The 23,171-nt window shown below is 37.3% G+C and overlaps 1 protein-coding gene across 5 annotated transcripts; it reads right to left on the bottom strand.

The window, feature by feature from the left end:
• Positions 1-804: 804 nt before the first annotated feature.
• LOC104888776 (uncharacterized) lies at positions 805-18,220 on the bottom strand. 5 transcript variants are annotated; one of them, XM_010673845.4, is made up of 11 exons: positions 17,760-18,216; positions 17,447-17,622; positions 15,152-15,665; positions 13,314-13,461; positions 11,478-11,588; positions 8,874-9,666; positions 8,075-8,305; positions 4,894-4,963; positions 2,048-2,235; positions 1,803-1,869; positions 805-1,281 (listed from the first exon to the last, which is right to left on the bottom strand). In XM_010673845.4, the coding sequence occupies exons 2-11, from the start codon at positions 17,570-17,572 to the stop codon at positions 1,136-1,138; spliced, it is 2,394 nt and encodes a 797-aa protein (XP_010672147.2). In that variant the 5' UTR covers positions 17,573-17,622; positions 17,760-18,216; the 3' UTR covers positions 805-1,135. The 5 variants fall into 5 exon arrangements, with proteins under 5 accessions (XP_010672147.2, XP_010672148.2, XP_048497060.1 ...); XM_010673846.4 differs by having other exon boundaries at positions 17,447-17,575; XM_048641103.2 differs by having other exon boundaries at positions 17,447-17,575; positions 18,022-18,216.
• Between the last annotated feature and the right edge of the window lie 4,951 nt (positions 18,221-23,171).

Below are 23,171 nucleotides of genomic sequence, written 5' to 3'. Positions count from 1 at the left end.
CATGGACGCATTTTGTGTACGTCCCACTCATTTTCCAAAAAAAAAAACTTTACTTAATATCTTTTTTTTAATGTAAATGCTATTGTGAAAGGAGTTATATAGGTTTTAATAGGTATATGCTTTATTTAGTGTAATACATGAAAAAAGATTGAAATGTATTCATGTTAATTCTTTTAAAATTTAAATTATAATTTCTTACAAAAAAAGAATTTAAATAAATAAATGCACAAAATCAAATAAAGTTCATCTTTAATAACACATTAGACTTTATAATGTTTTCCACTTCTATTATTATCACTGAAATTTTACCAGTTGCGAGGATTTCCCAACTATGAACAATCTGCTCAAAAGTTTGGATTATTTTGAAAAACTACTCCCAGTAGTTAGGATTACTCTAGAATAACCCATAATTGGGATTATTTTGAGCAAAACGGTGATAGTTTGAATTATTCTAAAATAACCCATAATTGGGATTATTTTGAGCAAAATGGTAATAGTTTGAATTATTCTTGTCAATTTTTCCTTTTTTTATTATTCCAAGTTTTTCATATTAATTGGTAGATGATGTTGTGGTGCTTTAAGAGAGTGGGTGAAGATACATAGTAGGAGAACAATATAAGAATTGAGGAGTATATGCCTATTTGGCAAACTTTCCTAGTCCCCTTTATAAGTAACAAGTCAATGGCATGAGCATATTGCAAAGCCTTTGCAAATTGCAAGGTGTAAGAGTTATTCCTTTGGCATTTAAGCAATAAAATGATAACATTACGACATTACAAGATACAATGTCATCATGCTACATGCTTGTCCAAAATTTATGTTCAAATTTCACTTGTAAGAAATGCTTCTCAATCATTCTTTATTAATATATTCTCCTAATGTTATGCTTATCATCACATCATACAAGCATATAAGATTTACTGGAACCTAACATTTAGATTTTTTTACTTATTTGCCATGATCTAAGCATCAATATTATGGAACTTTTACATTCAGCAGAATCTGCAGTAATAATCTCAGTTTAAAAGTCTTAGATATACAGAGCTTTACACTATGATCCCCTCCCCGCTACTAAACCGATATTTCAGCTGAGGCTTCCAGCTTACTACCAGATGAACTTTGGTTTGATGAACTGCTACGATTCAGCCGCCATTCTCCGCAGTTTAACTAAAACCTCTGATGCAGCTGAGTTCCTCGCCTCATGAGGGGTTGTACATATGGTTCCTTCACTTGAACACTCAAAATCAACCCCCTTCACAGTAATGCTAGCCTCGAATCCACCTACGCCAGAGGGTGCAAAATCTCAGCACAAAAAAACGAAATACATAACAAACATTAAATTAATTTAATTGTTACACGGCCATGTTAAAAGATTTTCAAAACTCAAAAGCTTCAATATTGATGAAAATTATGGACTGCCTTGACATAATTTTTCTTTTTTTCCCAATTATCTAGAGATGCCAGCTAAGTTCATATAGGCCAAAAATCTAGTTGTGCACCATTCACCAAGTCTACGATTTGTTTGAACTTTTGAAGCATCAAAACATAGATACGGAGAAAAAATTACCTGTTCTAGATTATTGATACGATTCGTTTTCATCGTCACTGATTAAGTTTAGTGATCAGAGCTATTAGAACTTACAAGTTACAAGTGAAAGAACTTAAGATCAGGTAATGTACAAATTCTGCAATAGAGAAACTTCAATAGTTTTATGCAAACCATAGCTGCACCAAACATCAGTAAACAATGCAAAATTCAAATATGAGAAGCAATATCTTTGGGTCAAATAGAAAGATCATACCTTCTGATGTTGATATGCTGTAAGTCGGTAACATCCAATTGTTTTCATTGCATATACTATCCAACTCCTGTTTTGTGGAAAGACAATATGATCATAAGGCCATAAAATTACAATAATTTCTGACAAGAACAACGATACAGTTAAAGTTTTGACTCTATCATCAAGATATTCCATCCATAAAGAACACAAAGGAGGAGGGAGTAATATCTCTAAGAGAAGATCTCAAGAAGTGAAATAGAACTTACCTGACAAGGACTCCGCTTACACAAGTTGGCCTCAGACAGTCTCGTCCCTTTTACTGCTGGAAGTATATCATGGTCTTGAGAAGGCAGAGCTATCTCGTTTCCACCAGCAACAGCAGTTGGCTGACACAACTCGTTACAACCCTCTACAATGGAGTCTAATTTCACAGCTAAATCATCTTCACCACCTGCTGAGGTATCAAGATGTTGGTGAATCAAAACAACACAAGGTTCACCTAATCGAATGTATATTACAATATCTACAAAAGAAGGCACAGGAAATTACATATGAGGTATCTACGCAACAGTGAAATCTGAATGCTAGCACAATCACCAACGAAAAGTATTTTCACATGGGGATGACTCTAGTGCTAGAAATTTGTGTTGAAACAATAATATAATACTTCCTCCGTTCTTCTATCATTGCAACATTTTCCTTATTTGGAAGTATCATATTAATGCAACATTGCAAAATTTGACTATGTTTTCTCTCTATTTCTCTCCTTATCACATAGGTCCCTTTTTCTTCTCTCTCTATCTCTCTCATCCATGGAACTAAAACTCACCCGTTCCGTTACAGAATGGCCAGAATGGCCATTCTGTAACGGATTTTGGATTTATAGTTGCGCGAAATCCCGTTACGGAACGCCATAATAAAAATCACATAATTCTCACAATGTTGTCTGTTCCGTAACGCGAACTCACCGCGTTAGAATGTTTTTATCCTGTTATATCTGTTCTTTTCCATCATTGGCAAAAAATATTCCATCACCGCGTTAGAACGTTTTTAGCTGATGAAACATGATATTCTGATAGATTTGTTTATATTATGTTGTAATAGTGCTTCATAAACTAAAATAATACAAATAAGGTTAGAACATATTAATGTAAATTTTTTAAAAAAATTCATGCCGCGATGAGTCGCGAAACTTTCTATTTCCCCGTTACGAGTCGTTCCCACGACAACGCGACCGTACCCGCGACCGCGTTTTTTTTCCTTGCTCTCATTTTCTAAAAAAATGTGCAACCCCTACATGTTGCAATTATTAAAGAGCAGAGGAAGTGGTTTAACAAGATGGAGAAGTCAAGAAGGTGTAGTCTTTCATTACCTAAGCAAAAGCCTTAACAACAAACAAGATGCAGATGTGATTTCTTTTATGGGCACTCTCAAATAGTTAAATTAATTGAGCAAAAGCTTATTTCCTGATAAACACGCAAATCGTTTCCGATTGGTGCTCATTCATTAATTAACCAAAGCGTTGAGGTAGCATCTTTTGTAATAAGTAGATACAAATTCCATAAGCATTAAAAATCTAACTTAGAAATTAATGCATCTCATGAATGCAATCCGTAGATGGTGCACACATCCGTATGGTGAGGAAGATGCGTACATGTACATGGCTAACAAGCCAAATGAACATGAATAACAAGTCAAATGAACACAAGTATATGACTAACAAGCCAAATGAGCATATGTACATCTCTGTTAGTCTATGTTGATTCGTATTGGTCCTTATGTTCATAACCTGATGTTCATCGTGCGCACCTTCCTCACCATACGGACGTGTGCACCTACTTATTTGCATCATAAATGCTACTTAAAGTTTCACTATCCTATACACAGCCCACTTTAATGATTTTTTTTTGGGAAAATTCCTCAGGTACCCCTCAGGTTTGGCGTAATTCCCAAATTACCCCCCACATTTGGGGAATTCCTCAGATACCCCTGAGGTTTGTGTTTGGGCTCAAGATACCCTTACTATGGACGGAACCCTAACGTCGTCTGGTTTTCCTTCTCTCTCTCCCTAATTTTCTCTCTCCTCCCATTCCGCCACCTACTACCAAACCCCCCTCCCTCACTCTAGCGTCGGCGACCCTACCCCTCCCTTCCCCATTCTCGATTCCCTTACCCTCGACGTTGGCGCCGGCCAGAATAGCAAAACAGCACCCTAGGATGGTGCCTAGTGTGGTTTCGAGGGTGGGTTAAAGGGTTTGGGGGAGGCGTATCTGGGTGGGGAAGGGAAGAGGGTCAACTCACGATGGGAGACACGGAAGGGGTGCCAATTTTGATAGGGGGAAAGGGGAGAAAGGGTGGTGTCGGGGTGGGGGAATCGGGAATGGGGAAAGGGAGGGCTAGGGTGGGGTGTCGAGGGTGGGGGAAAGGGAGAGGGTGGGGTCGTCGGGGGTGCTGCTGTTCTGGTCGGCGAAGGGAAGAGGGTAGGGTCGCCGGTGCCAAAGTGGGTGGTGGGCGCCGGCTGTGGGAGGGAGGTTGGCAGTGGGTGGGGGAATGAGAGGAGAGAGAGAGATGGAAAACCTAACAAGAGGGTAGGGTCGCCGACGCCGAAGTGGGTGGTGGGCGCCGGTTGTGGGAGGGGGGTTGGTAGTGGGTGGGGGAATGGGAGGAGAGAGAAAATTGGAGAGAGAGATGGAAAACCTAACGGCGTTAGGTTTCCGTCCATAGTAAGGGTATTTTGAGTCTAAACACAAACCTCAAGGGTATCTGAGGAATTCCCCAAATGTGGGGGGTAATTTGGGAATTACGCCAAACCTCAGGTACACCTGAGGAATTTTCCCTTTTTTTTTTCTTAACTTCCCCATTGATGTCACATCAACCAACTCACTTCCTGTCTCTCTCTTCCTTTGTGTCACTCTTCCTTTCCATCTTCCTATCAATCTGGGATACTGAATTAGTGAATAACAAAGGATTCCTTTTATTGCATAACATGATTATTAAGCGAACTAAATATTTAACAAGTCTACGAGAACTCTAACATTGTGTATACAATGAACCAGATGCGCGCAAATATATCTAGTAGACGTAGGTAGGTAAAAAAATGATAGAATCATACCACATATAATAGTCTCGATCTTTCTATCACACAAAGCAATTTCATCTCCAATATTGCGAAGCTGCTGATACTGTAATGTACAAACAGAGAATTAAGACAAACCCACTAGTTTGAAATATAGCTTCTCATGATCAATTCTGAAAACTAGTGGTAAAGTGTGAACATCTATTAAAAAATAAATGAAAATGTGAAAATCAACTCAACTAAAGCTTCAATGATGGTTAGAGCTCCAATCTATAGTTTTAGCTCTTACACGCACCCTCATGCGCATGTCCATTGGGATTTGGGAGTGAAGCATCGATGCTTCCATAATGCAGAGGTTCCCCTCTTATGCTAAGCTGAAATATCTATAGTTTTGAGCAGGGGCTCCTAGGACTCGAACTTTACATCTCTTGGTTCTTTATGCTGTGGAACCGAGTCAAAAATCCAACTCAACCGAAACCTTAAACGAATGAGGTGAGGTCCAACCTATTGTTTAATCTCTTACAGACAAGAAGCCAGTTTGGTTAAGTTCTGGCAAGCAATATAGACATCATCTAGAAATGTTCCAAGGGGGTGTCACCCAAATACATAATGGAGAAGAAAGAGTGTTAACTACTGAGAATACATAATTGTCAAAATTAGTTGTTGAAGACCCACAGAGACCATTTAAAGAGGAAAAGCTTTGAAGTCTTTACACAACTAGAAGTACATTTGAAAGCCTTTAAAATAAATTGCACGAAATAAATTAAATTTTTAACTAGCCTCTGCCTATATATCATGGGACTGAAAATTTCGTTACACTGAACATAAAATGACTATTTCCTTGGACTTTGAGCTTTGAATTCACAGCTTTTAAAAGAGAAAAGACAAATGAAGAAGAGAGACAAGGCAAGAAAAACGTAAATAAGGAAGTGTAATGTCCATATGTCCAATATGTAGTTTCATCTTTAAATAAAATCACCGCGTCTGAACTCTAAAAATCTACTCTCAAAATCCCATTGATAACGTCCTCCTCCATACTGTGAGACAATTCCTTCAGTCACAAATATTTTAGGTGAAAAATTCAGTGTGATGGGGGGAGGGGGCCATTAGGGCAACACTAATTCATAAAAGCAGGAAGATTAAAGTAAACTTCCTCCTGTTCTTTCATATAAAGTCTACACACATCATAAGTAGACTCTCTGCTCTTCACTTCACCAATGAAAGCTACCACACTGGACAAAATAGAGACCACATGCTCTAATATACTTCCTCCATTTTTTAAAAGATGTGTCATATTGACATTTTGTACTGTTTGGATATCAACTTGACCATCTTTAATTACTAATATATAAAGATAAATGTCCGAATTTTTATTGTTGATGGGTAAATCTCAATGTTTATTTTTCAAAATCTTATTTTTTATAATATTTGATAATATATATTTGAAGATATTGATGGTCAAAGATATGCATTGGCAAGTTTGTTCAGTCAATATGATGCATCTATTAAGAGACAGATGAAGTATTAATAAGGTCTACATACAAAAAATACATTGATATTTGAAAAACATTACTATTCTTTAAAGAAAAGAACATAACAAAAAAAAATAAGGCATTGTAAAATAATCTACAAATGAAGAAGAGGATGACAATCTACCATAAATAGAATTCTAAGCATAACGCAGAAATCTCTGCAGTAGAAGAGTTCAGCAACACATAGACGGGAAATAAAACAAATAAGATTTGTTCTTTTCACCACTTCTTATAAGAATGTGAAATGAACTTGGTAGAGCGTATCCAGCTTATTGGCCCCTATCTTGGCCCTTGGCTGAGCTTACTTTTAGTAAACATTATTCAAGGGAAATAGACTAAGGCCTACCTCGCCCACATCAGGCATAAAAGGAATGTGAAGTAACGGATGTTTGTAGCAATACAATCTGGGGGCTATGAGGCTAAGGCTTGGCTGGATGTATGAGAATGACTAAATGTGTAAACATTACTGTTTAGCTCATTTATTAAGCTTAGAGCATTCTTAGTCTGATAGTTTAGAATTTGTATCACAAGATATAACTTTATACCAATCTGATTCCTAATTGTTTGCCTTAATTTTTCTTTCTTTTCCTTTTAACTAAAAGCTCAAATTGTGGACTAATTAATTTGAACTCTATAGCATACTGAATTACGAAACTGCCAACGTCTTTACATAAAAGAAGATCCATTCTTTGATTTTATTGATTTTATAGATTTATTAAGCTTAGAGCATTCTTAGTCTGATAGTTTAGAATTTGTATCAAATATAACTTTATACCAATCTGATTCCTAATTGTTTGCCTTAATTTTTCTTTCTTTTCCTTTTAACTAAAAGCTCAAATTGTGGACTAATTAATTTGAACTCTATAGCATACTGAATTACGAAACTGACTGCAACGTCTTTACATAAAAGAAGATCCATTCTTTGATTTTATTGATTTTATAGATTTATTAAGCTTAGAGCATTCTTAGTCTGATAGTTTAGAATTTGTATCACAAGATATAACTTTATACCAATCTGATTCCTAATTGTTTGCCTTAATTTTTCTTTCTTTTCCTTTTAACTAAAAGCTCAAATTGTGGACTAATTAATTTGAACTCTATAGCATACTGAATTACGAAACTGACTGCAACGTCTTTACATAAAAGAAGATCCATTCTTTGATTTTATAGATTTCTTTTTCAAAAGCTGCTGTATGCGTTATTCCCTTGACCAAGAAGCTTCTAAAAAGTGTGTATAAATATGAACCATCTTTAACAGATTAATTTTATCCGGAGGCTAGGATCATCTGCTAAGATGTTTCACACAGCAAGACTTGAGACTTTCAGTAAATAAGCCTCTATCCAATTAAATAAGCCTCTATCCAATGTTTAGCCGCTTACGTGCCCACCTCGTCATGAAAGTAAAACATATTTTATACATGCAGGTAAAATGCACAAATCATGAACAAAGTTTGAAAACAGGAAGGAACCCACATGTATAATAAGTCCATTATTCTGAAGTCTTTGATAATCAAGAATAACTGAATTTGGAACATTATAGCCACAATAAACACATCAAGTTCAGGGGATAACTTAGTGACCCAAAGAGGAAGCACTTTCCCTTTGGTGTGAAGCAAATTGGTTAAGCCTTCTACCCTACAGTCATCAATTAAGGACATATTAGAGATACAAAAGTCAGGGCATACCAGTTGCTCTCTCTTCCTATACAAAACCTTCAGTGCAGTCTCTGATATCATATTCTCCTTTGAAGCAATAATAAGCTGAATTTTATGAAGATGCTTAGGGTTTGGATCAAAAGAAACAAGGGCATGATCTTGTTTTTCATCTTGATCTGACATCGCAGTATCATCCGTCTTGTTATCAGATAAAAGCTTTTCAACATTGCGTTTATTGGAACTTGTGACAGGAAACTCTGCCTGCAATTCCATATAACAATGTTAAATAAAAGAACATAAAAAGGTTTAGATCTAAATACAGACAGAATCACAGTTCAGTTAACAAGCAACCCTTTTATCTGTATGTTGCCAGGTCTAAAGTGGCTTCCCCCAACAATTTATTGAGTCAAGAGTAAGATATATTACCATGATACCATGCACTGCTTTCCGTATGCTCACAGCAATAGCATGAACCTCTCATTAGAACCTATATCTATTAAAAGAACCTATAGTCATAAAAGATCTTCAGAAAATCCTAACAAATATCTTTCGAAGAAGCAAGCTGCAAGCATGATAAAGGAGGCCATCGACACTGGCAAGTGTCAACTGCTCTGGCGAGTGAGGAGAGAAAAGTTCCCCTTCTATATTCTGAGAACTCAAAAAAGAAAAAAGCATCACTCATAAGCACCTCACAGACTACCATATGAGCTCAAGGTACAAGAATAGAATGAAAGGTTTCCAAATCCTGCAGTTATAATATACTTGCAAAATATTTTCACAAGCAACCTCAAACAAGAACACATATAGCAGTATCCATTATAGAATTTACCACAACAGAAGCACCTCCAGTCAATGCTGTTTGATCAATCTCCTGAGCTAAAATCATGAGTTTCTGATCATGAACATGGTCTTTCCAAGGCAGCATACTGCTTTTCCCATCAATTGATGAGCAAGTCGTGACGGCCTCATCTATATCCATATCATTAGATGTAACAGTTGCTGCTCGCTGCTCTTGGTACTCCTGTGGATAATCTGCAGCACTGCTCGTTTTGCCACCTGGATGTACATTAGACTTGCTGTTCTTTTGCGATCTATTTCTTTTTTTGTACACTACAGGTTCAGTCAGTTGCTCTTTCCAGCGAGAACAGCTATTGTTTTTCACCTCCTTTTCTGCTTCAGGGTCTTGTGACTTGTACTGAAGGGGTTCCTCTAAGTGACAGCCATTGACATTTTTTGCCTCAGCTGTTTCAGAATATTTTGAGAAGTTTGGAACAGGATCCACTTTTAAGTGACAGATATTGCCATTCCCAACCTCTTCTGTTGCTTCAAAAGTATCAGCAATGTTCGGGAGTGGCTCCTCCTTTATGTGATGTATGGTGCAATTTTGTTCAGAACCATTCAGAAATTGCTCCTCCTTTACGTGAATGATGGTGCAGTTTTGTTCAGAAATGTTCAGTAGTGGTTCCTCCTTTAAATGAGAGGCAATACAACTATCAATTTCCGTAACTGCTTCAATATGGTTTGGAGGGTCTGCTAGTTGTTCTGCCCTTAAGTGAGAACTATTACAATTTCCATCCTCCTTTGCTGCTACAAATTGATGTGATGAATTTCGGGAAGTTCCCCTGCCACCGTAGGAAGAAGAAAATAACTTACAGAATACAATCATCCAAACAGAGCCATAGCAAGATATCTCACATGTCTACAGAGTATAGTCAAAACAAGACACCAAGAAAATAGTTCAGCAGAAATCTCATAATTTGAAACATTCCATATCCATTAATCAGACTAAGAATACGGTTATAAAGCAAAAATATTATGTGAGATTATGCAGATCAAATATACTACGATAAAAAGCAATTACAGGGAAAGTGGGAAACCAACCACTGTACGCGATATCGTATTCTATTTGCTGAAATTTTAGGCACAATTTTGTTATGCTTCAGTTTTCCTTTTCTTTTGGAAGCCCTAGAAGCTAGGATTGGTATTCATCAAACTTGTATTCATAAACTTTGAAATTGGAACAGATGGGTTGAACCCATCCCAAGCCACTAGTAGGCCCTCATGATGCCAATTCCCAGGATTTATCAATTCATCACTGTAACCACTGCGGTGTTCAACAGTCACTTACGATATTTCAAAAAACAAGAAAATCCAACATAAAAAGGAAACCTGGTAAAAAAAAGAACTAGGAAGAAAAACGTAAACACAGATGAGGGCTTTGGAGATGGAACCTACTGAAGCTTGTCGGAAGTAGGGTACATCGGAGAAGGCCGATAACAGAATGAGAATCCTGAGAATTAGAGCGATAGAAGCGAGGGAGAAAGCAATCCGACCCAAAGCACTGAGAGCGAGACACTTTTGTCCGACTTGAACTTTAGATACAACTGCAACTCCCTGAATCTTACAAGATTACCAATCCAGACATAATTGACTATATGTGAGTTTGTCCTATATTTTGGAAAAAAAGGGAAGACCAACAAACTCAACTACTACCTCACCTATATGTAAGTTTGTCCCATAAGTGGAAAAAGACCTATAAGGGGAGTGTGAAAATTCAATAAGCGAGTGTGCAACTTAATACAAGTGGAGGCCTAAAGCCCTAAACACACATGACACAACCCCCCCCCCCTGCCCCAGTCGTAAAAGAATACTTAATCTTGACATCCTGTGTCAAAAGTTACCAGGCTACAAAGTAAGTCAACAAAGTCATTTCCCTTCTAAGGAGATGTTTGCTCCTGTTATCTAGCTATATACCTTGTCTTTAGTCCTAGAGATGAAAACCTGGCCCAGAAAATCCTTTCCTCCTCCAGTCTCTACTAGCGACAACGCCTAAAGAATCGTATGTGACGAATATTTAAATGGAATGCTAGACTAACAAGATTCATATTCCATCTGAAATGTTAGGCTTTCCTCCAAAGGTCCGCCTGTCTAACTTGGCTCCCCCCCCCCCAACCCTAAACATCATATATGTAGTAAGATACAAGTTGTGCGGTATAATTTAACAAACTTCCCGAAGCACACACTACATAAAAGCTACTCCCTCCGTCCCAGAAAGATCTGAACACTTGTTGGGACACGTAATTTAAAGTGATAAGTTGTAGTGTGGTTATCAAATGTTATTTTATTAAAAAAAGTTGATGTGATAATAGTTGGTGGATTACTTTTTTATTGAAGGATAGAGAAAGTTGAGTAACTTTTTATTGATAAAGGTAGAGTTTGGGCCAAAGGAGTATAAAAGAAATAATATAGTATTAGTGAAACCATGAAAAAATGGAAGTGTTCAAACTAATTTGGGACAAAAATAAAACGAAAGTGTTGAGACTATTCTGGGACGGAGGGAGTAAGTGACTAATACATAAAAACACTTAAAAAAAAAAAAGCTCCGGATAAACATTCAAGAAGTCCCAAATACTGAAGGAAATAAGAAGTACACCTCATAAGCCAATGTGACACTTTGTCAGCGTACGGAAGCAAATGGAAATATTCAACAACTGGTGTAGTTATCCAACTGAAGGAATCCTTTTTAACCAACGGTCCTTGCAGGCTGCATCAACAACAAAAGCACTGCTCAAAGAGAAGTAAAAGAATTCAATAAAAATTGAAAATAACTTTATGCCCTTAGTCAGAGTCATAGCATCTTGTAGAAATGATCTTTATCAGGCCCACATAATCCACCTCTAGGTTACTGATTTGTAATTTTTTTAGAAAAACATTGGCCTCGCTGATAAGTATTGCCCCAGAGAAGATTACTGGCAATAAAAATTCATCTTGCAGAAATTGAGAATCTTAATTTAAGGATTTACAGGATATAAAAGATCATAGCTTATATCAAGGGGAATTCACTTATGTGCTTTGGGCCCTAAAGAGGAATCCTATAGAGGGGAATATAATAAGATAAATGCACCTTCTAGAAAAAAAAAAACGCCTTTTTCCACCCAAGCCACCTAGTATGTCTCAGCATAGGATTCCACGAAGAACCCGTCCTAGACTTTAAGTCTGACACCATGTAAAGGAAGAAAAGCAGCAGACTTTCCCAATAATCACAACTTAATTTAACAGCTCAACACCGCCTCAAAGATCTGCAGCATATTAAGGATGTCATTGAACTTCAGGTCAAAGAGAGAGAATAGTACCATTAGCAAATTGCACATTAGAAACAGGAACCCTCTAACCTCATAAGTCATAACAGCATCACCACATGGCACGCCCCGGGCTTTACACTCCTAAACAACTTACAAACTCCCCTTTAGCAAAACACACTGATCCAAAGGATCAACCACAAAACGAAGGCCAAAAGAGGTCACCTTGCCATAAAACCTCCAAGGCCCACAACAGGATGAGAAGGATCAACGCTGAGCAAGCCCATTGTCCAAACTTCGCAGTGCCGCGATCAGCCCCCACAAAAAGGTATGCCAACCAGTCTGGCATTTTGCAAAGCGATTTAGCAATCTAATGTGTCCCATACGCATGGCTCAGCTTGTGTCTCCAGCTAAATTATCGCATGGCACACCCCATAGAGCTGAGCTCATTTACTCAAAATTGTACATCAATTGTTCGAATGTGTTTTTCTTTGGTACTAAAAATATAAAAACTTGACTTGACTCAGCCTTGCAGCCTGAGGGACTAAACTGAGCCATGCCATATCTCAAGTAGCTTGGCCCTAGCCGCATGCCTACCTAAAATGGCTTGATGGCTATTGCCTGTAAGATGCCTCGATTTAGAAACTTAAAATACCCTCCAAGCGCATTTCCCTTTCATCTTCTGCCTTGTACTCTTCTCCTTCATGCTTCAAGGAATCTCAGCAGTCTCCACTCTCCACGACCCTAATATTGCAAATTAAACTATTTTTGGCATAAGAGTATTCCATCCCCCTCCTACCTAGACGCTTCCCATATTTCAACCCCTATCACCAATCCTTGAACCGCTCCAATCCTTTCTTCTTCCTGCTCGTTGAACCCAGAAGAAACACAGAGATCACCTCCATTTACTGTTATAAACCACTACCACTTATACATCATAAGGATACAAGATGTTTTCCACCATCAACTGAATGGTGATGATTTCTGCAATCATGAATAGAGACCGCATATCTATCATGTTTTCCAAATCTGCTTCCACATTTCTCTCCCATCTAATTCTACGTGGAATAATTTTTTCATATATTTTCAGAGCTTTTTGTTAAAAGATGAATTCCCCAACTGCACTAACTTCTTTCTACAGACAGCAAGCAAAAACAAAAAGGCAAGACATGAAGAGCTTGGATCAAAACCTGTCCATGACATCATTTATTGGAACCAGATTGACGTCCTCGTTGGTCTGCGTGCACTGCATTATATATAAGCGAACAGCAGTCTTCGCTTGGCTTGTGGAATATACCAAGTGGCTCTCCAAGATTTTAAGATCACCCTGACTAATACCTGATCGTCGCACAAAAACGTGGAAGCGTAATCACATAAGATGCAAACCAAGTGACCAACTTAGAATAGTCAATGTTCACCAGAAAAAATTGAGCACTAGCACAATCATGTGCAAGACAAGCCACAGGTATTGGTCAGAATATCAAGCTATATCCTGAAGCAAGCTGTCTTTGTATTGAGGAGCTCATTCAGTCATTTTTATATGCAGTCAACAGAAAAATTACTTCTCCAGCTTCTTTTTAAATATCAGAAACCTATGCCAAGTCCCAATAACAAGTGTAGCTAGTATTAGTTCTCAAATTAACTGATCATAGACATTAGACATAAGCTCTTTTAAGACATTACCGAACACAATGATGAACACGTAAGATGGAAGTATAAAAGGATACAGGATGACTTCATATCATCCTATGAGGAAAATGAGAACATTAAGTAGGGTGTTCTCCTTCATGCAATAAATGTTTCCTCTAAAGCCTAAATTAATCATTGTTAAAGGCTCAAAGCCCCGAAAGATTACTATGATTCAGTACACGGATTCCAACTTCTCAAAATAGTAACTTCTATATACAGATATAAATAAAACCCAATATCCGAAAGGGGAGAAACTACAGACAGACAGAGCGTCATGCTTTCACGAAAAACAAAACAAATGTTCTATAAACTGCAAATTGTGGTACTTGCATGTATTATCACTAAAGAAATCAATATCAATATATGTAAAAAAATGTGTGGGCAAGAATTGTAGCCCAAAAAACTTTATATCCTCACTCATGTGCACCCCGAGAAACTTCCTAGGAGATCACCTAACTAAGGAAATGAGCTCCCTGAAAGAAAGATGCATCTTGTAGGCTTGTTGGAATGAGTAGCTTAAAAGACGCATTTTATTGGGTGTGGATCAACCGGAAGAGGTATGTATAAAAGTATTTGTTCCAAGGGGGAATTCTAGTCCCGAGGTTTTGAACTTGTGACTCCTCAATATATAAGCCATTATCCAACCCCTACCTAAGGCTTCTACTTGTGATAAAATGTCAACCTTAAACAATACTAACATTTGCGTGGGCCCAACAACTATTTTCATAATGAAAAGGGGGGGATTGAAGACCTTGAAACAGGCACCTAACATAACTATGTCACTCAGAAAGCCATAACCATGTAAAATATTAATATAGACTCTTAAGTCATTTTCATGAAAATATTATGGAAAAGCTGATGCACACATAGAAATTGTGAAGAGCGAAATACTATTACGGAGTCCAGAGGGAGTACCATCCACCATTGTTTTACATTCCTTTATAAATGCACACTTGGATGCATATCCCTAGACCTTAAGGAGACAAATTACAACCAAGAAAAGCTGATGCACACATAGAATTGGGTCAAGAGAAAGTCTGATGCACTCCTAGGTAACCCATGCAGTAAAAAAGAACAATTGTTTATATTGGAAAGATAGTATGGTTTATTAAGGACACATATACGTATTTCAAATCTTAAGCACGACTAACAATCAACATGTGTCCGTCATGAAATGCCATACTGTACGGGAAAAAAAAAAAAGGAATTGTGGCACCAAATCGCCAATACATGTTTAAGGCAAGATAGAAATGAGTCGCTAACTCGCTATTGCAGGGATCAGTCAATGAAAATAACACAAAGACAATTTAATCATAAAAATATACGAGCATATGTATACCACATGCTTCTTTGACAGCTAAGGATGCCAGCTGCTGAAGACCGGTTCCATCAGCAGTGATCTCCTTTGGTGTCCTCTTAATTACTCGCTTCTTTTTGTTTGCGAGTTTGGCCTCTGTTACAGTTTCTGACCGTTGACTAGGAACATTAACCTCTTTCTCGATCACTGACCATACCCCTTGTGTGGTGGAACTATGGAACAAATAGCAGTTTTCTTTTCTGGAATCAACTAAGAAAACAGCAACTTTCGTAATCGGCCAACTTTCAACTATCTGGTTGTCCTTTGATGCATCTAAACTTTTGGAAGTATCGCAAGCATTCATGATCGCTTTCTCAGTCAATGACAAATGTTTCTCTACATCATCCAGCTCAGTACGGTTTGTCATTCCAAAATGTAATTGCAGATTTGGTTTCAGAGCAACAGCCATCTTGCAGAAAGATTTAAATTCCAGAAATGCCAGACCAGGGTGTTGTTTCCTGTGGTAATAATTGTACAGCAACACTACTGCATGCACCTATGTCAGCATTGAAGATAAACAGAAAACACATGAGAATTTAGTAATGAATTTAATACTTATGTCTATCTTGGACAGCTCATACATATAGATACTAGCTAGACATTATACTTTTAAGCTGCAGAATAATGAATGCCCCCATAAGTTGGAAAAAAGGAAATAACCCTATACCAGAAAGAGAAAGGATTAGAGAGAGAGGTCCTTTTATCTTCACTGTTATTCCTCTTTCTCCTTTCTTTTATTTTTTCGGTCAGTATGGGTGTGTGGGGCATGTTTGAGGGAGTAATGAAATAAAATAAAGAGAATGAAGATGAATTAGGTGGTAATAGAAGAGATAATGTAGATAATGCAAGGAGAGAGAGATATAGAAGGGGGAACTATTACCCTCAAAATGAGGGCAACACATTACACTAGATGGGGGGGGGGGGATTGTGAAGAAAGGTAATAATTCCTCCCCCCTCACCCATTCATATTTCCATCTACCCCCACCTCAATCCACCTTAATTATCTTTATTTTTTTCCTCTATTACCCCCTTAAGCATGACATTAAGCACTCCCATTTCTCTCCTCGTGTCTTTTTCTTAACTGAACACGCCGAGTCAAGTAACAAAGATAGTATTAACTAATCAATCAATGACTTGAAAGGATATCGAGAAATAGTAAGATTTATAATGCTAAGACACTGGTGTATCGTGTCAACTCTTGAGGATGATGAAAATAATGTAGCCAATCCATGTTTCTTAAAAGGAAACCAAGCCTACAAAATCAGCTTATAATTTCTTCTTAGATTCATTAACAAAGAAAGAATGACATTTTCCATACTTTCATTTAACTTTTATAAAACAACTGCTCATGCTTACTTATTTCAATCATTCAATTAGGAACACTTACATAAACAATAATAATAATTTAAAAAAAAAAAAAAAACTGAGTTAGGGCAGGCATTATAGCTATGACTTCCATCTAGGGAAGGCAAAATCAATTACATTGACCTGGAAAGAATTAATCTATCCTGATCATGCCTTGGAGGAGATTTGTAAACCCAATGAAGCTCACAGTAGAAAATCCGAAATCGTAGTAATCAAAGAGGTCCCATCCCTTCCCAGCTTCCAAAAAGATTCACAACTACAAGCCTAGAATATGGGTTTAAACTTCCAAAGAGGTTCTCAAAACCAATCACAAGGTTTATAAATCCTGACAAATTATAAGTTACCATTCAGATAGGTCGGATCCTTTCATCAGCACTTCTATAATATTTCAAGTGGTGATCCCTATCAAATATCTATCATGAATCCAGCTATAAGTATTAAGATAATACTTGTAGCTAACCATACAGTAAAATCTAACCTGTAACCACAGATTCTCTAAACCTCATTCTTGGTTTCTTTCCCCTTCAAAGACAACCAGACCTTGAATTACTCTGCGTAAAACCCCCAATATGACCTACCAATGTCATTACCCAATTCCTCATAAGGAGGGCCAGAATACGGGGTCTAGGTACCATGCAGCCTTACATGTACAATTACAAAATTAAGGAAAAAGATATTAATTTGCACAATGGGAGTTATTCTTGATCAGTCCATTCATCAACAGAACAAAAACTGAATCTCTAATGTATATTCCCAGGAAAATTAAAGCCTTGATTACCATGCATTAGCATCAATGATACCCTAATTTACCAAACAAAAATAAACAAAAAAGACAACCAACCCCAAAAGAATAATTGTTGAAACAAAAACATATATTAAAACAAAAGAGGTCACCACAAGAGGATGATCAACCTGTTTAGCAACCAATTCTTCTTGGGAGGGAGAGATAGTCTCCCTCATAGATGATCTGGAAGGCAGCAAAGGATCAACCAGGAAATCCAGCAAAGCCATAACAGTTTCTTCAGCAGAACCCCCCATTTCCTATGATGATAAACACATTTCAATTTCAAGCATCAAACACCCATAATCTACAATGCAGACACAACAAACATCATAATTCACCCAAAACATCATAACAAAACTAGGGTTTTACCACCAAATCAGTCAATGAAACACGGCAAAAGTATGCAAAAAAAATTAAGCAAAAATAATTTCTGTGTCTTACCTTTAATACCAAAACAAAACAACCCAGATGCTCAAATCACAAAATTGTGCAAAAATAAATTAAAAGGACACGTAAATTTTCTAGCTTTTCACAACTGCATCAATTAGCAAATGAAAGGGAAATTTCTTGACGGTTTCTCAGAAGCAAAATTGGTTCAGTTTGGCCATTAAATTACTCTACTAACTGGTTAAAACAACTAGGAAAAAAAGACAGAAAAGATGTGATTAGTGAAGAAATAGAGTGAGGTATAGAAGAAACTGACAGAGACAAAAGAGGGTGCTTGGGAATTTGGGACAATTAGAGTATTGGTAGGCAGAATGGGGAGAGACAGTAGTGGGGCGTTTGTGTTATGTGCAAGAAACAAAAGAAGGTGATGACTGACGACTGATGAGAAGAGCGCGAAGAGCTTTGTTGAAACAGGTTATACACTTGTCACTTTGTCAGTGTCCTTGACTCTGTTTTCCCCATATGGCCATATTTGCCCAACTTTTACTACAGTTTTTTTATGCAAATAAACGTGAGTCAATTTATTGATATGGACCATGCAAGGGTCCCAATTGCAAGATATTTTTAAAGACTTTGGTATAATCACTTTATTTAATTCTAAGATAAAAATGAAAGTGTATGATTATTTGATGATTGTATTATTTTGTGCTACTTGTGAGTTTTAATAAGTGAATAAATCATTAATCACGTAAAGTGAAACGTGTTGAGGAGGGTACACTGTCCTTCCTACAGCAGCACTACACTACATCTCTACTCTCTATGAAGATTTGGGTGTGTGTGATCATGTGCCAATGAGGCAATGATCAACAACCAATTAATGCTAGTTGTCCTTTCTTTTGTCCTGTAATCCTAAGGTTGTTGCACAGCTGTCTAGGTTGATTCTATGTTGCTTTGTCATTTAGGTTTCTCCTAGGTTTAGCTTACTATTTAAGCTCTTATAAGGAGTCGTTGTAAGCATCACAAAATGAAATGAAAAGAATATGAATTACATAGAACAATTCTCTCTATGATATCATCACTCTTATTCTGATATTTTTAGTATAACTGTCTTTATGGTATCAGAGCTAAGGCTCTAAAATCGCAAAAACTCACTGAAATAATATAGTAAAAATCCAAAAGATCTTGTTTTTAGTTTTCTGGAAAACAGTATGGCTGGTTCAAGCACTATCATTGATGTTACCACTCCCCCTGTTCCTCTACTGAACACGGCAGGAGTTTCTCCTTCCTCTTTCACTTGACCCAATACCTCTCTCTGTGCTTCTTCTTGCTCCCAAAAAACTGCAAGTTGTCTCTACAGTTGGTAAAGGGCTCATCCTGAGCAGATGGCTTCTCTGCATTCCAAATACCTCATCTAGGCCATTTAGAAATTGAAACAACTTTTGTTCTTCAAGTTCTTTGTTTAAAGTTTCAACAAAACTTGTGATTTCAGCTGTTACTTTTGTTATTGGAGGCAATGCATTGAGTGATTCAAGCTCCTCCTACTAACATCTCATTTGAGTATGATACTCACTTACTAGTTTGCCTTGCTGCTTCCCTTCATACAAATCTTTACAAATTTGTACTTCCTGGTTCCATTTGTGAGAGCAAATCTCCTCTCTAGCTGATTCCATATCTCTCTTGCAATGTTATCAGGATCGGGATCCTATTTTGGATCGTAGGGGTTGGTAGAATCGAATCGGTGGGATCGGATCGTAGGATCGTAAGATCCTACAATTTGGTAAAATAGAGATAATTATACTAAAATATTGGGAGAACCTCATTTTAAAATTTTACACATATTAATAATGAATTTTTTAATTAGCAATCGATGATAGTTTTGAAATACTATAAGATTGAAGTAACATGCAACCAAAATCTAATAGGAGAAATATAATATGTGAAAATACTTTATTATTTTAATACAGTAGGATCGGATCGTAGAGTCGTAGGATCGTAGAATCGTGTTAAGATCCTACCATGTGATTTTTTGTGGTTGGGCAGGATCGAATGATCCTACAAAATTAAGATCCTACGTAGGATCGGGATCGATGAGGTACTCCAGGATCGTAAAATCGTAGAATCGTAAGACCCGGATCGGGATTTTAACAACAATGCTCTCTTGCATTACTCATGAACATTATGGATCGTTTAATAGATTCTGAAACAGATCCAAGTACCCAAGAGATAATCATACTGTTGCAAGTTTCCCATGCTTCAATCTTCACAGTGTCTTTCTCATCTTTCTTTAGGACTCCTGTTACGAACCCCAGCTTTCTCTTTGAGGCTAAGCCAATTTCCATAGATCTTCTCCATGATCTATAGTTTGCTGAACCTTGAAGCTTTTCAATGTTCATGAAATTATTCCCATCAGAGGGGTGTAGGTAGGAATTTGGAGGGGTATTTGTAGGCATTTTAGCCTATGTTGATGATTTAATTCTCACTAGGAATGACTTAGCAGCTATTGCTCAAGCTAAATAATGCTTGTGTACTAAATTCAAAATGAAAGACCTTGTGAATTGAGATACTTCTTAGGAATAGAAGTGGACAAAAGCTCACAAGGCATCTTTCTCTCTCAAAGAAAATACATTGAAGACTTGTTGTTTCAGTATAACATGGTTTAGTGCAGGACTCTTAGCTGCCCATGGACACTCATGTTAAGTTGTTGTCAACTGAAGGTAAGCCTCTTCCTCATCCAGAAGTCTATCAGAAGCTCATAGGCAAGCTCATATATCTAACCATAACTAGGCCAGATATATCCTACACAGTTCATGTGTTGAGCCAATTTATGCACAAGCCTACCTCAGTTCACTTCTAAGCTGCTAAGAGAGTACTTAGGTACCTAGCAGGGTCTCAAACTCAGGGTATCTTACTTGCAGCTAATTCTACAACTCGGTTGAAGGCTTATTGTGACAGTGATTGGACTGGATGCCCCAACACTAGAAGATCTACATCAGGGTTTTGTCTACTACTAGGACAATCTCCTGTTTATTGGAAATCCAAGAAACAAAGTGCTGTAGCAAGGTCAACAGTTGAGGCATGATACAGGAGCATGGCCATGACCATGTGTGAAGTTTTGTGGGTCAAACAGTTGCTCAAAGAACTTGCTCTGAAGCATCTTGGAGCAACACCTTTGTTCTGTGATAATCAAGCAGCTTTAGCCATTGTTGTTAACCCAGTACACCATGAAAAGACTAAGCATGTCGGCATAGATTGCCATTTCATCAGGGATCAAGTTGCTGGTGGGGATGTTGATCCTACTTATGTGCCTACAGCAGAACAAGTGGCTGATGTGCTAACCAAAATTCTCATTACAGAACAGCACCAGAAGCTACTCTCCAAGCTGGGCGTTCAGTCTTCTACCTCTCACTCAGCTTGAGGGGGAGTGTTGAGGAGGGTATATTGTCCTTCCTACAGCAGCACTCCACTACATCTCTACTCTTTAGGAAGATTTAGGTTTGCAGGATCATGTGGCAACGATCAACAACCAATTAATGCTAGTTGTCCTTTCTTTTTTCCTGTAGTTCTAAGGTTGTTGCACAGCTGTCTAAGTTGGTTCTATGTTGCCTTGTCATTTAGGTTTCTCCTAGGTTTAGCTTACTATTTAAGCCCTTGTAAGGAGCTATTGTAAGCATCACAAAATGAAATGAAAAGGATCTAGATTACAGAGAACAATTTTCTCTATGATATCACCACTCTTATTTTGATATTTTTAGTATAAATGTCTTTAAAACGTGGATAGCAATAGCTTTAGACTTGTGCACGTCTAAATTGTTGGACAAGTATGAGTTGGAGTACATGGTGGTAGCTCATGACTTTTCTTGGGATCAGATTGATCAACGTGTCATATTTTTATTTTAAAGGTTCCTCGATATTGTAGGTCAGGGGAGAGTCGCCCCCATATTTCATATTCTAAATTGAAGATTAAATTTGGTTTAGACAACTCATCCATTGACTATTTCATCTAAATTAAAATAATTTATTAGTTGTGAAGCTTAGTTCAGTAGAAGGAGTCTGCAATGTTATTCTATTATTATTTATCTCTGCTTATTATTTATTGGTATCATGTTAGGATTGTTTATTAATTTACTATATAGTACTCAGCTTTGATGATTACGTGCTTTGTATGTATGTGTTGAACATGGATATGCCTTATTGATCTTGTGATGACCCATTTAGTGAGCAGTCGCTAGGGATCAATAATGCATTGTCCATTTACAGGTTCGAAGATGATGCATCAGGGGTTCGAGATTTCGAGAGCTTGTGTAGATTATTTATCATACTTTGACTTTGACTATGGATTTTGACTTTGACTTTAACTTTGTTAGTTTGACTTTTTGAGTTGACTTTTTTGGGTTGACTAAGTTTTATTTCTAAAGTTCATTTATTATGTTTTTCATTGCAAAATTCTGAATAAGTCGATACGTTATCACACGGGCGATAATACCTTGATAATTCTCTAAGTTTAATATTGATAAGGTATTCTGAAAAATAGAGCGAGAATTGTCAGGGTGTTGCGGTTGATCAGTGGCAGGAACATGCTAAGTGATTATGGTGCTTGATTGAACCTTGTCTCTCACATAGTGACAATTCACCTCTAGGTTTTTTGTCCTCTTATGTAGTATATGATTGGCAGCTATTGTAAGGGCAGCCTGATTATCAAATTTGATGGTTGCAGGAGGTAGATTTATGAGGCCAATATCATTTAGAAGAGTGGTTAGCCATGTGATCTCACATGTAGTGATTGCCATGGACCTATACTCAATTTCGGCTATAGATCGAGCCACCACACTTTATTTATTAGCTTTCCATGACACAGGTGAGTGGCGTAGGAGTATGTAATAGCCTGAAGTGGACCTCTTTGATATAGGACAACTGGCCCAATCACTATCACAATAAGCTGTGAGTTTGGCAATAGAATATGAAGCAAGAAGAATGCCTTAGCTGGTAGTTCCAAGAAGATACCTTAGAAGTCTTTTTCCAGCTTGCATATGTATACTTGTAGGCTGATGCATATGTTGACTTAATAATTATACTGTAAATGATATATCAAGCCTAGATATTGTGAGGTACATTAATATCCCCACCGGCCTTTGATATATTGTAGGTCATGGTAGAACATCACCCTGATTTGAGGTGAGTTTGAGATTGGATGCATGGGCAGTTGTACAGGTTTTGCATTCATCATCTTTGAAAAGATCAAGGGTGTACTTCCTTTGTGAGACAAAGAATCTTGACTTAGTTCTGTCAATTTCTAGCCCAAGAAAATACCTTAATTCCCCTAGATCATTCATATGAAATGATAGGCACAACATTTTCTTTTATAGTGTTAAGTTCAGCAACATAGTTACATGCCATTAGCTGATCATCTACATATACAAGTACTGCACCAATGTAATGGTGTTGTTTCTTGTCTTTGTGAACAAGTTG

The sequence above is a fragment of the Beta vulgaris genome, chromosome 3 (assembly GCF_026745355.1).
Source record: "Beta vulgaris subsp. vulgaris cultivar EL10 chromosome 3, EL10.2, whole genome shotgun sequence".
Taxonomy (NCBI): Eukaryota; Viridiplantae; Streptophyta; class Magnoliopsida; order Caryophyllales; family Amaranthaceae; genus Beta; species Beta vulgaris.
The sequence above is the reverse complement of the archived record's forward strand: the minus strand, read 5'-3'. Positions and strand labels throughout refer to the sequence as shown.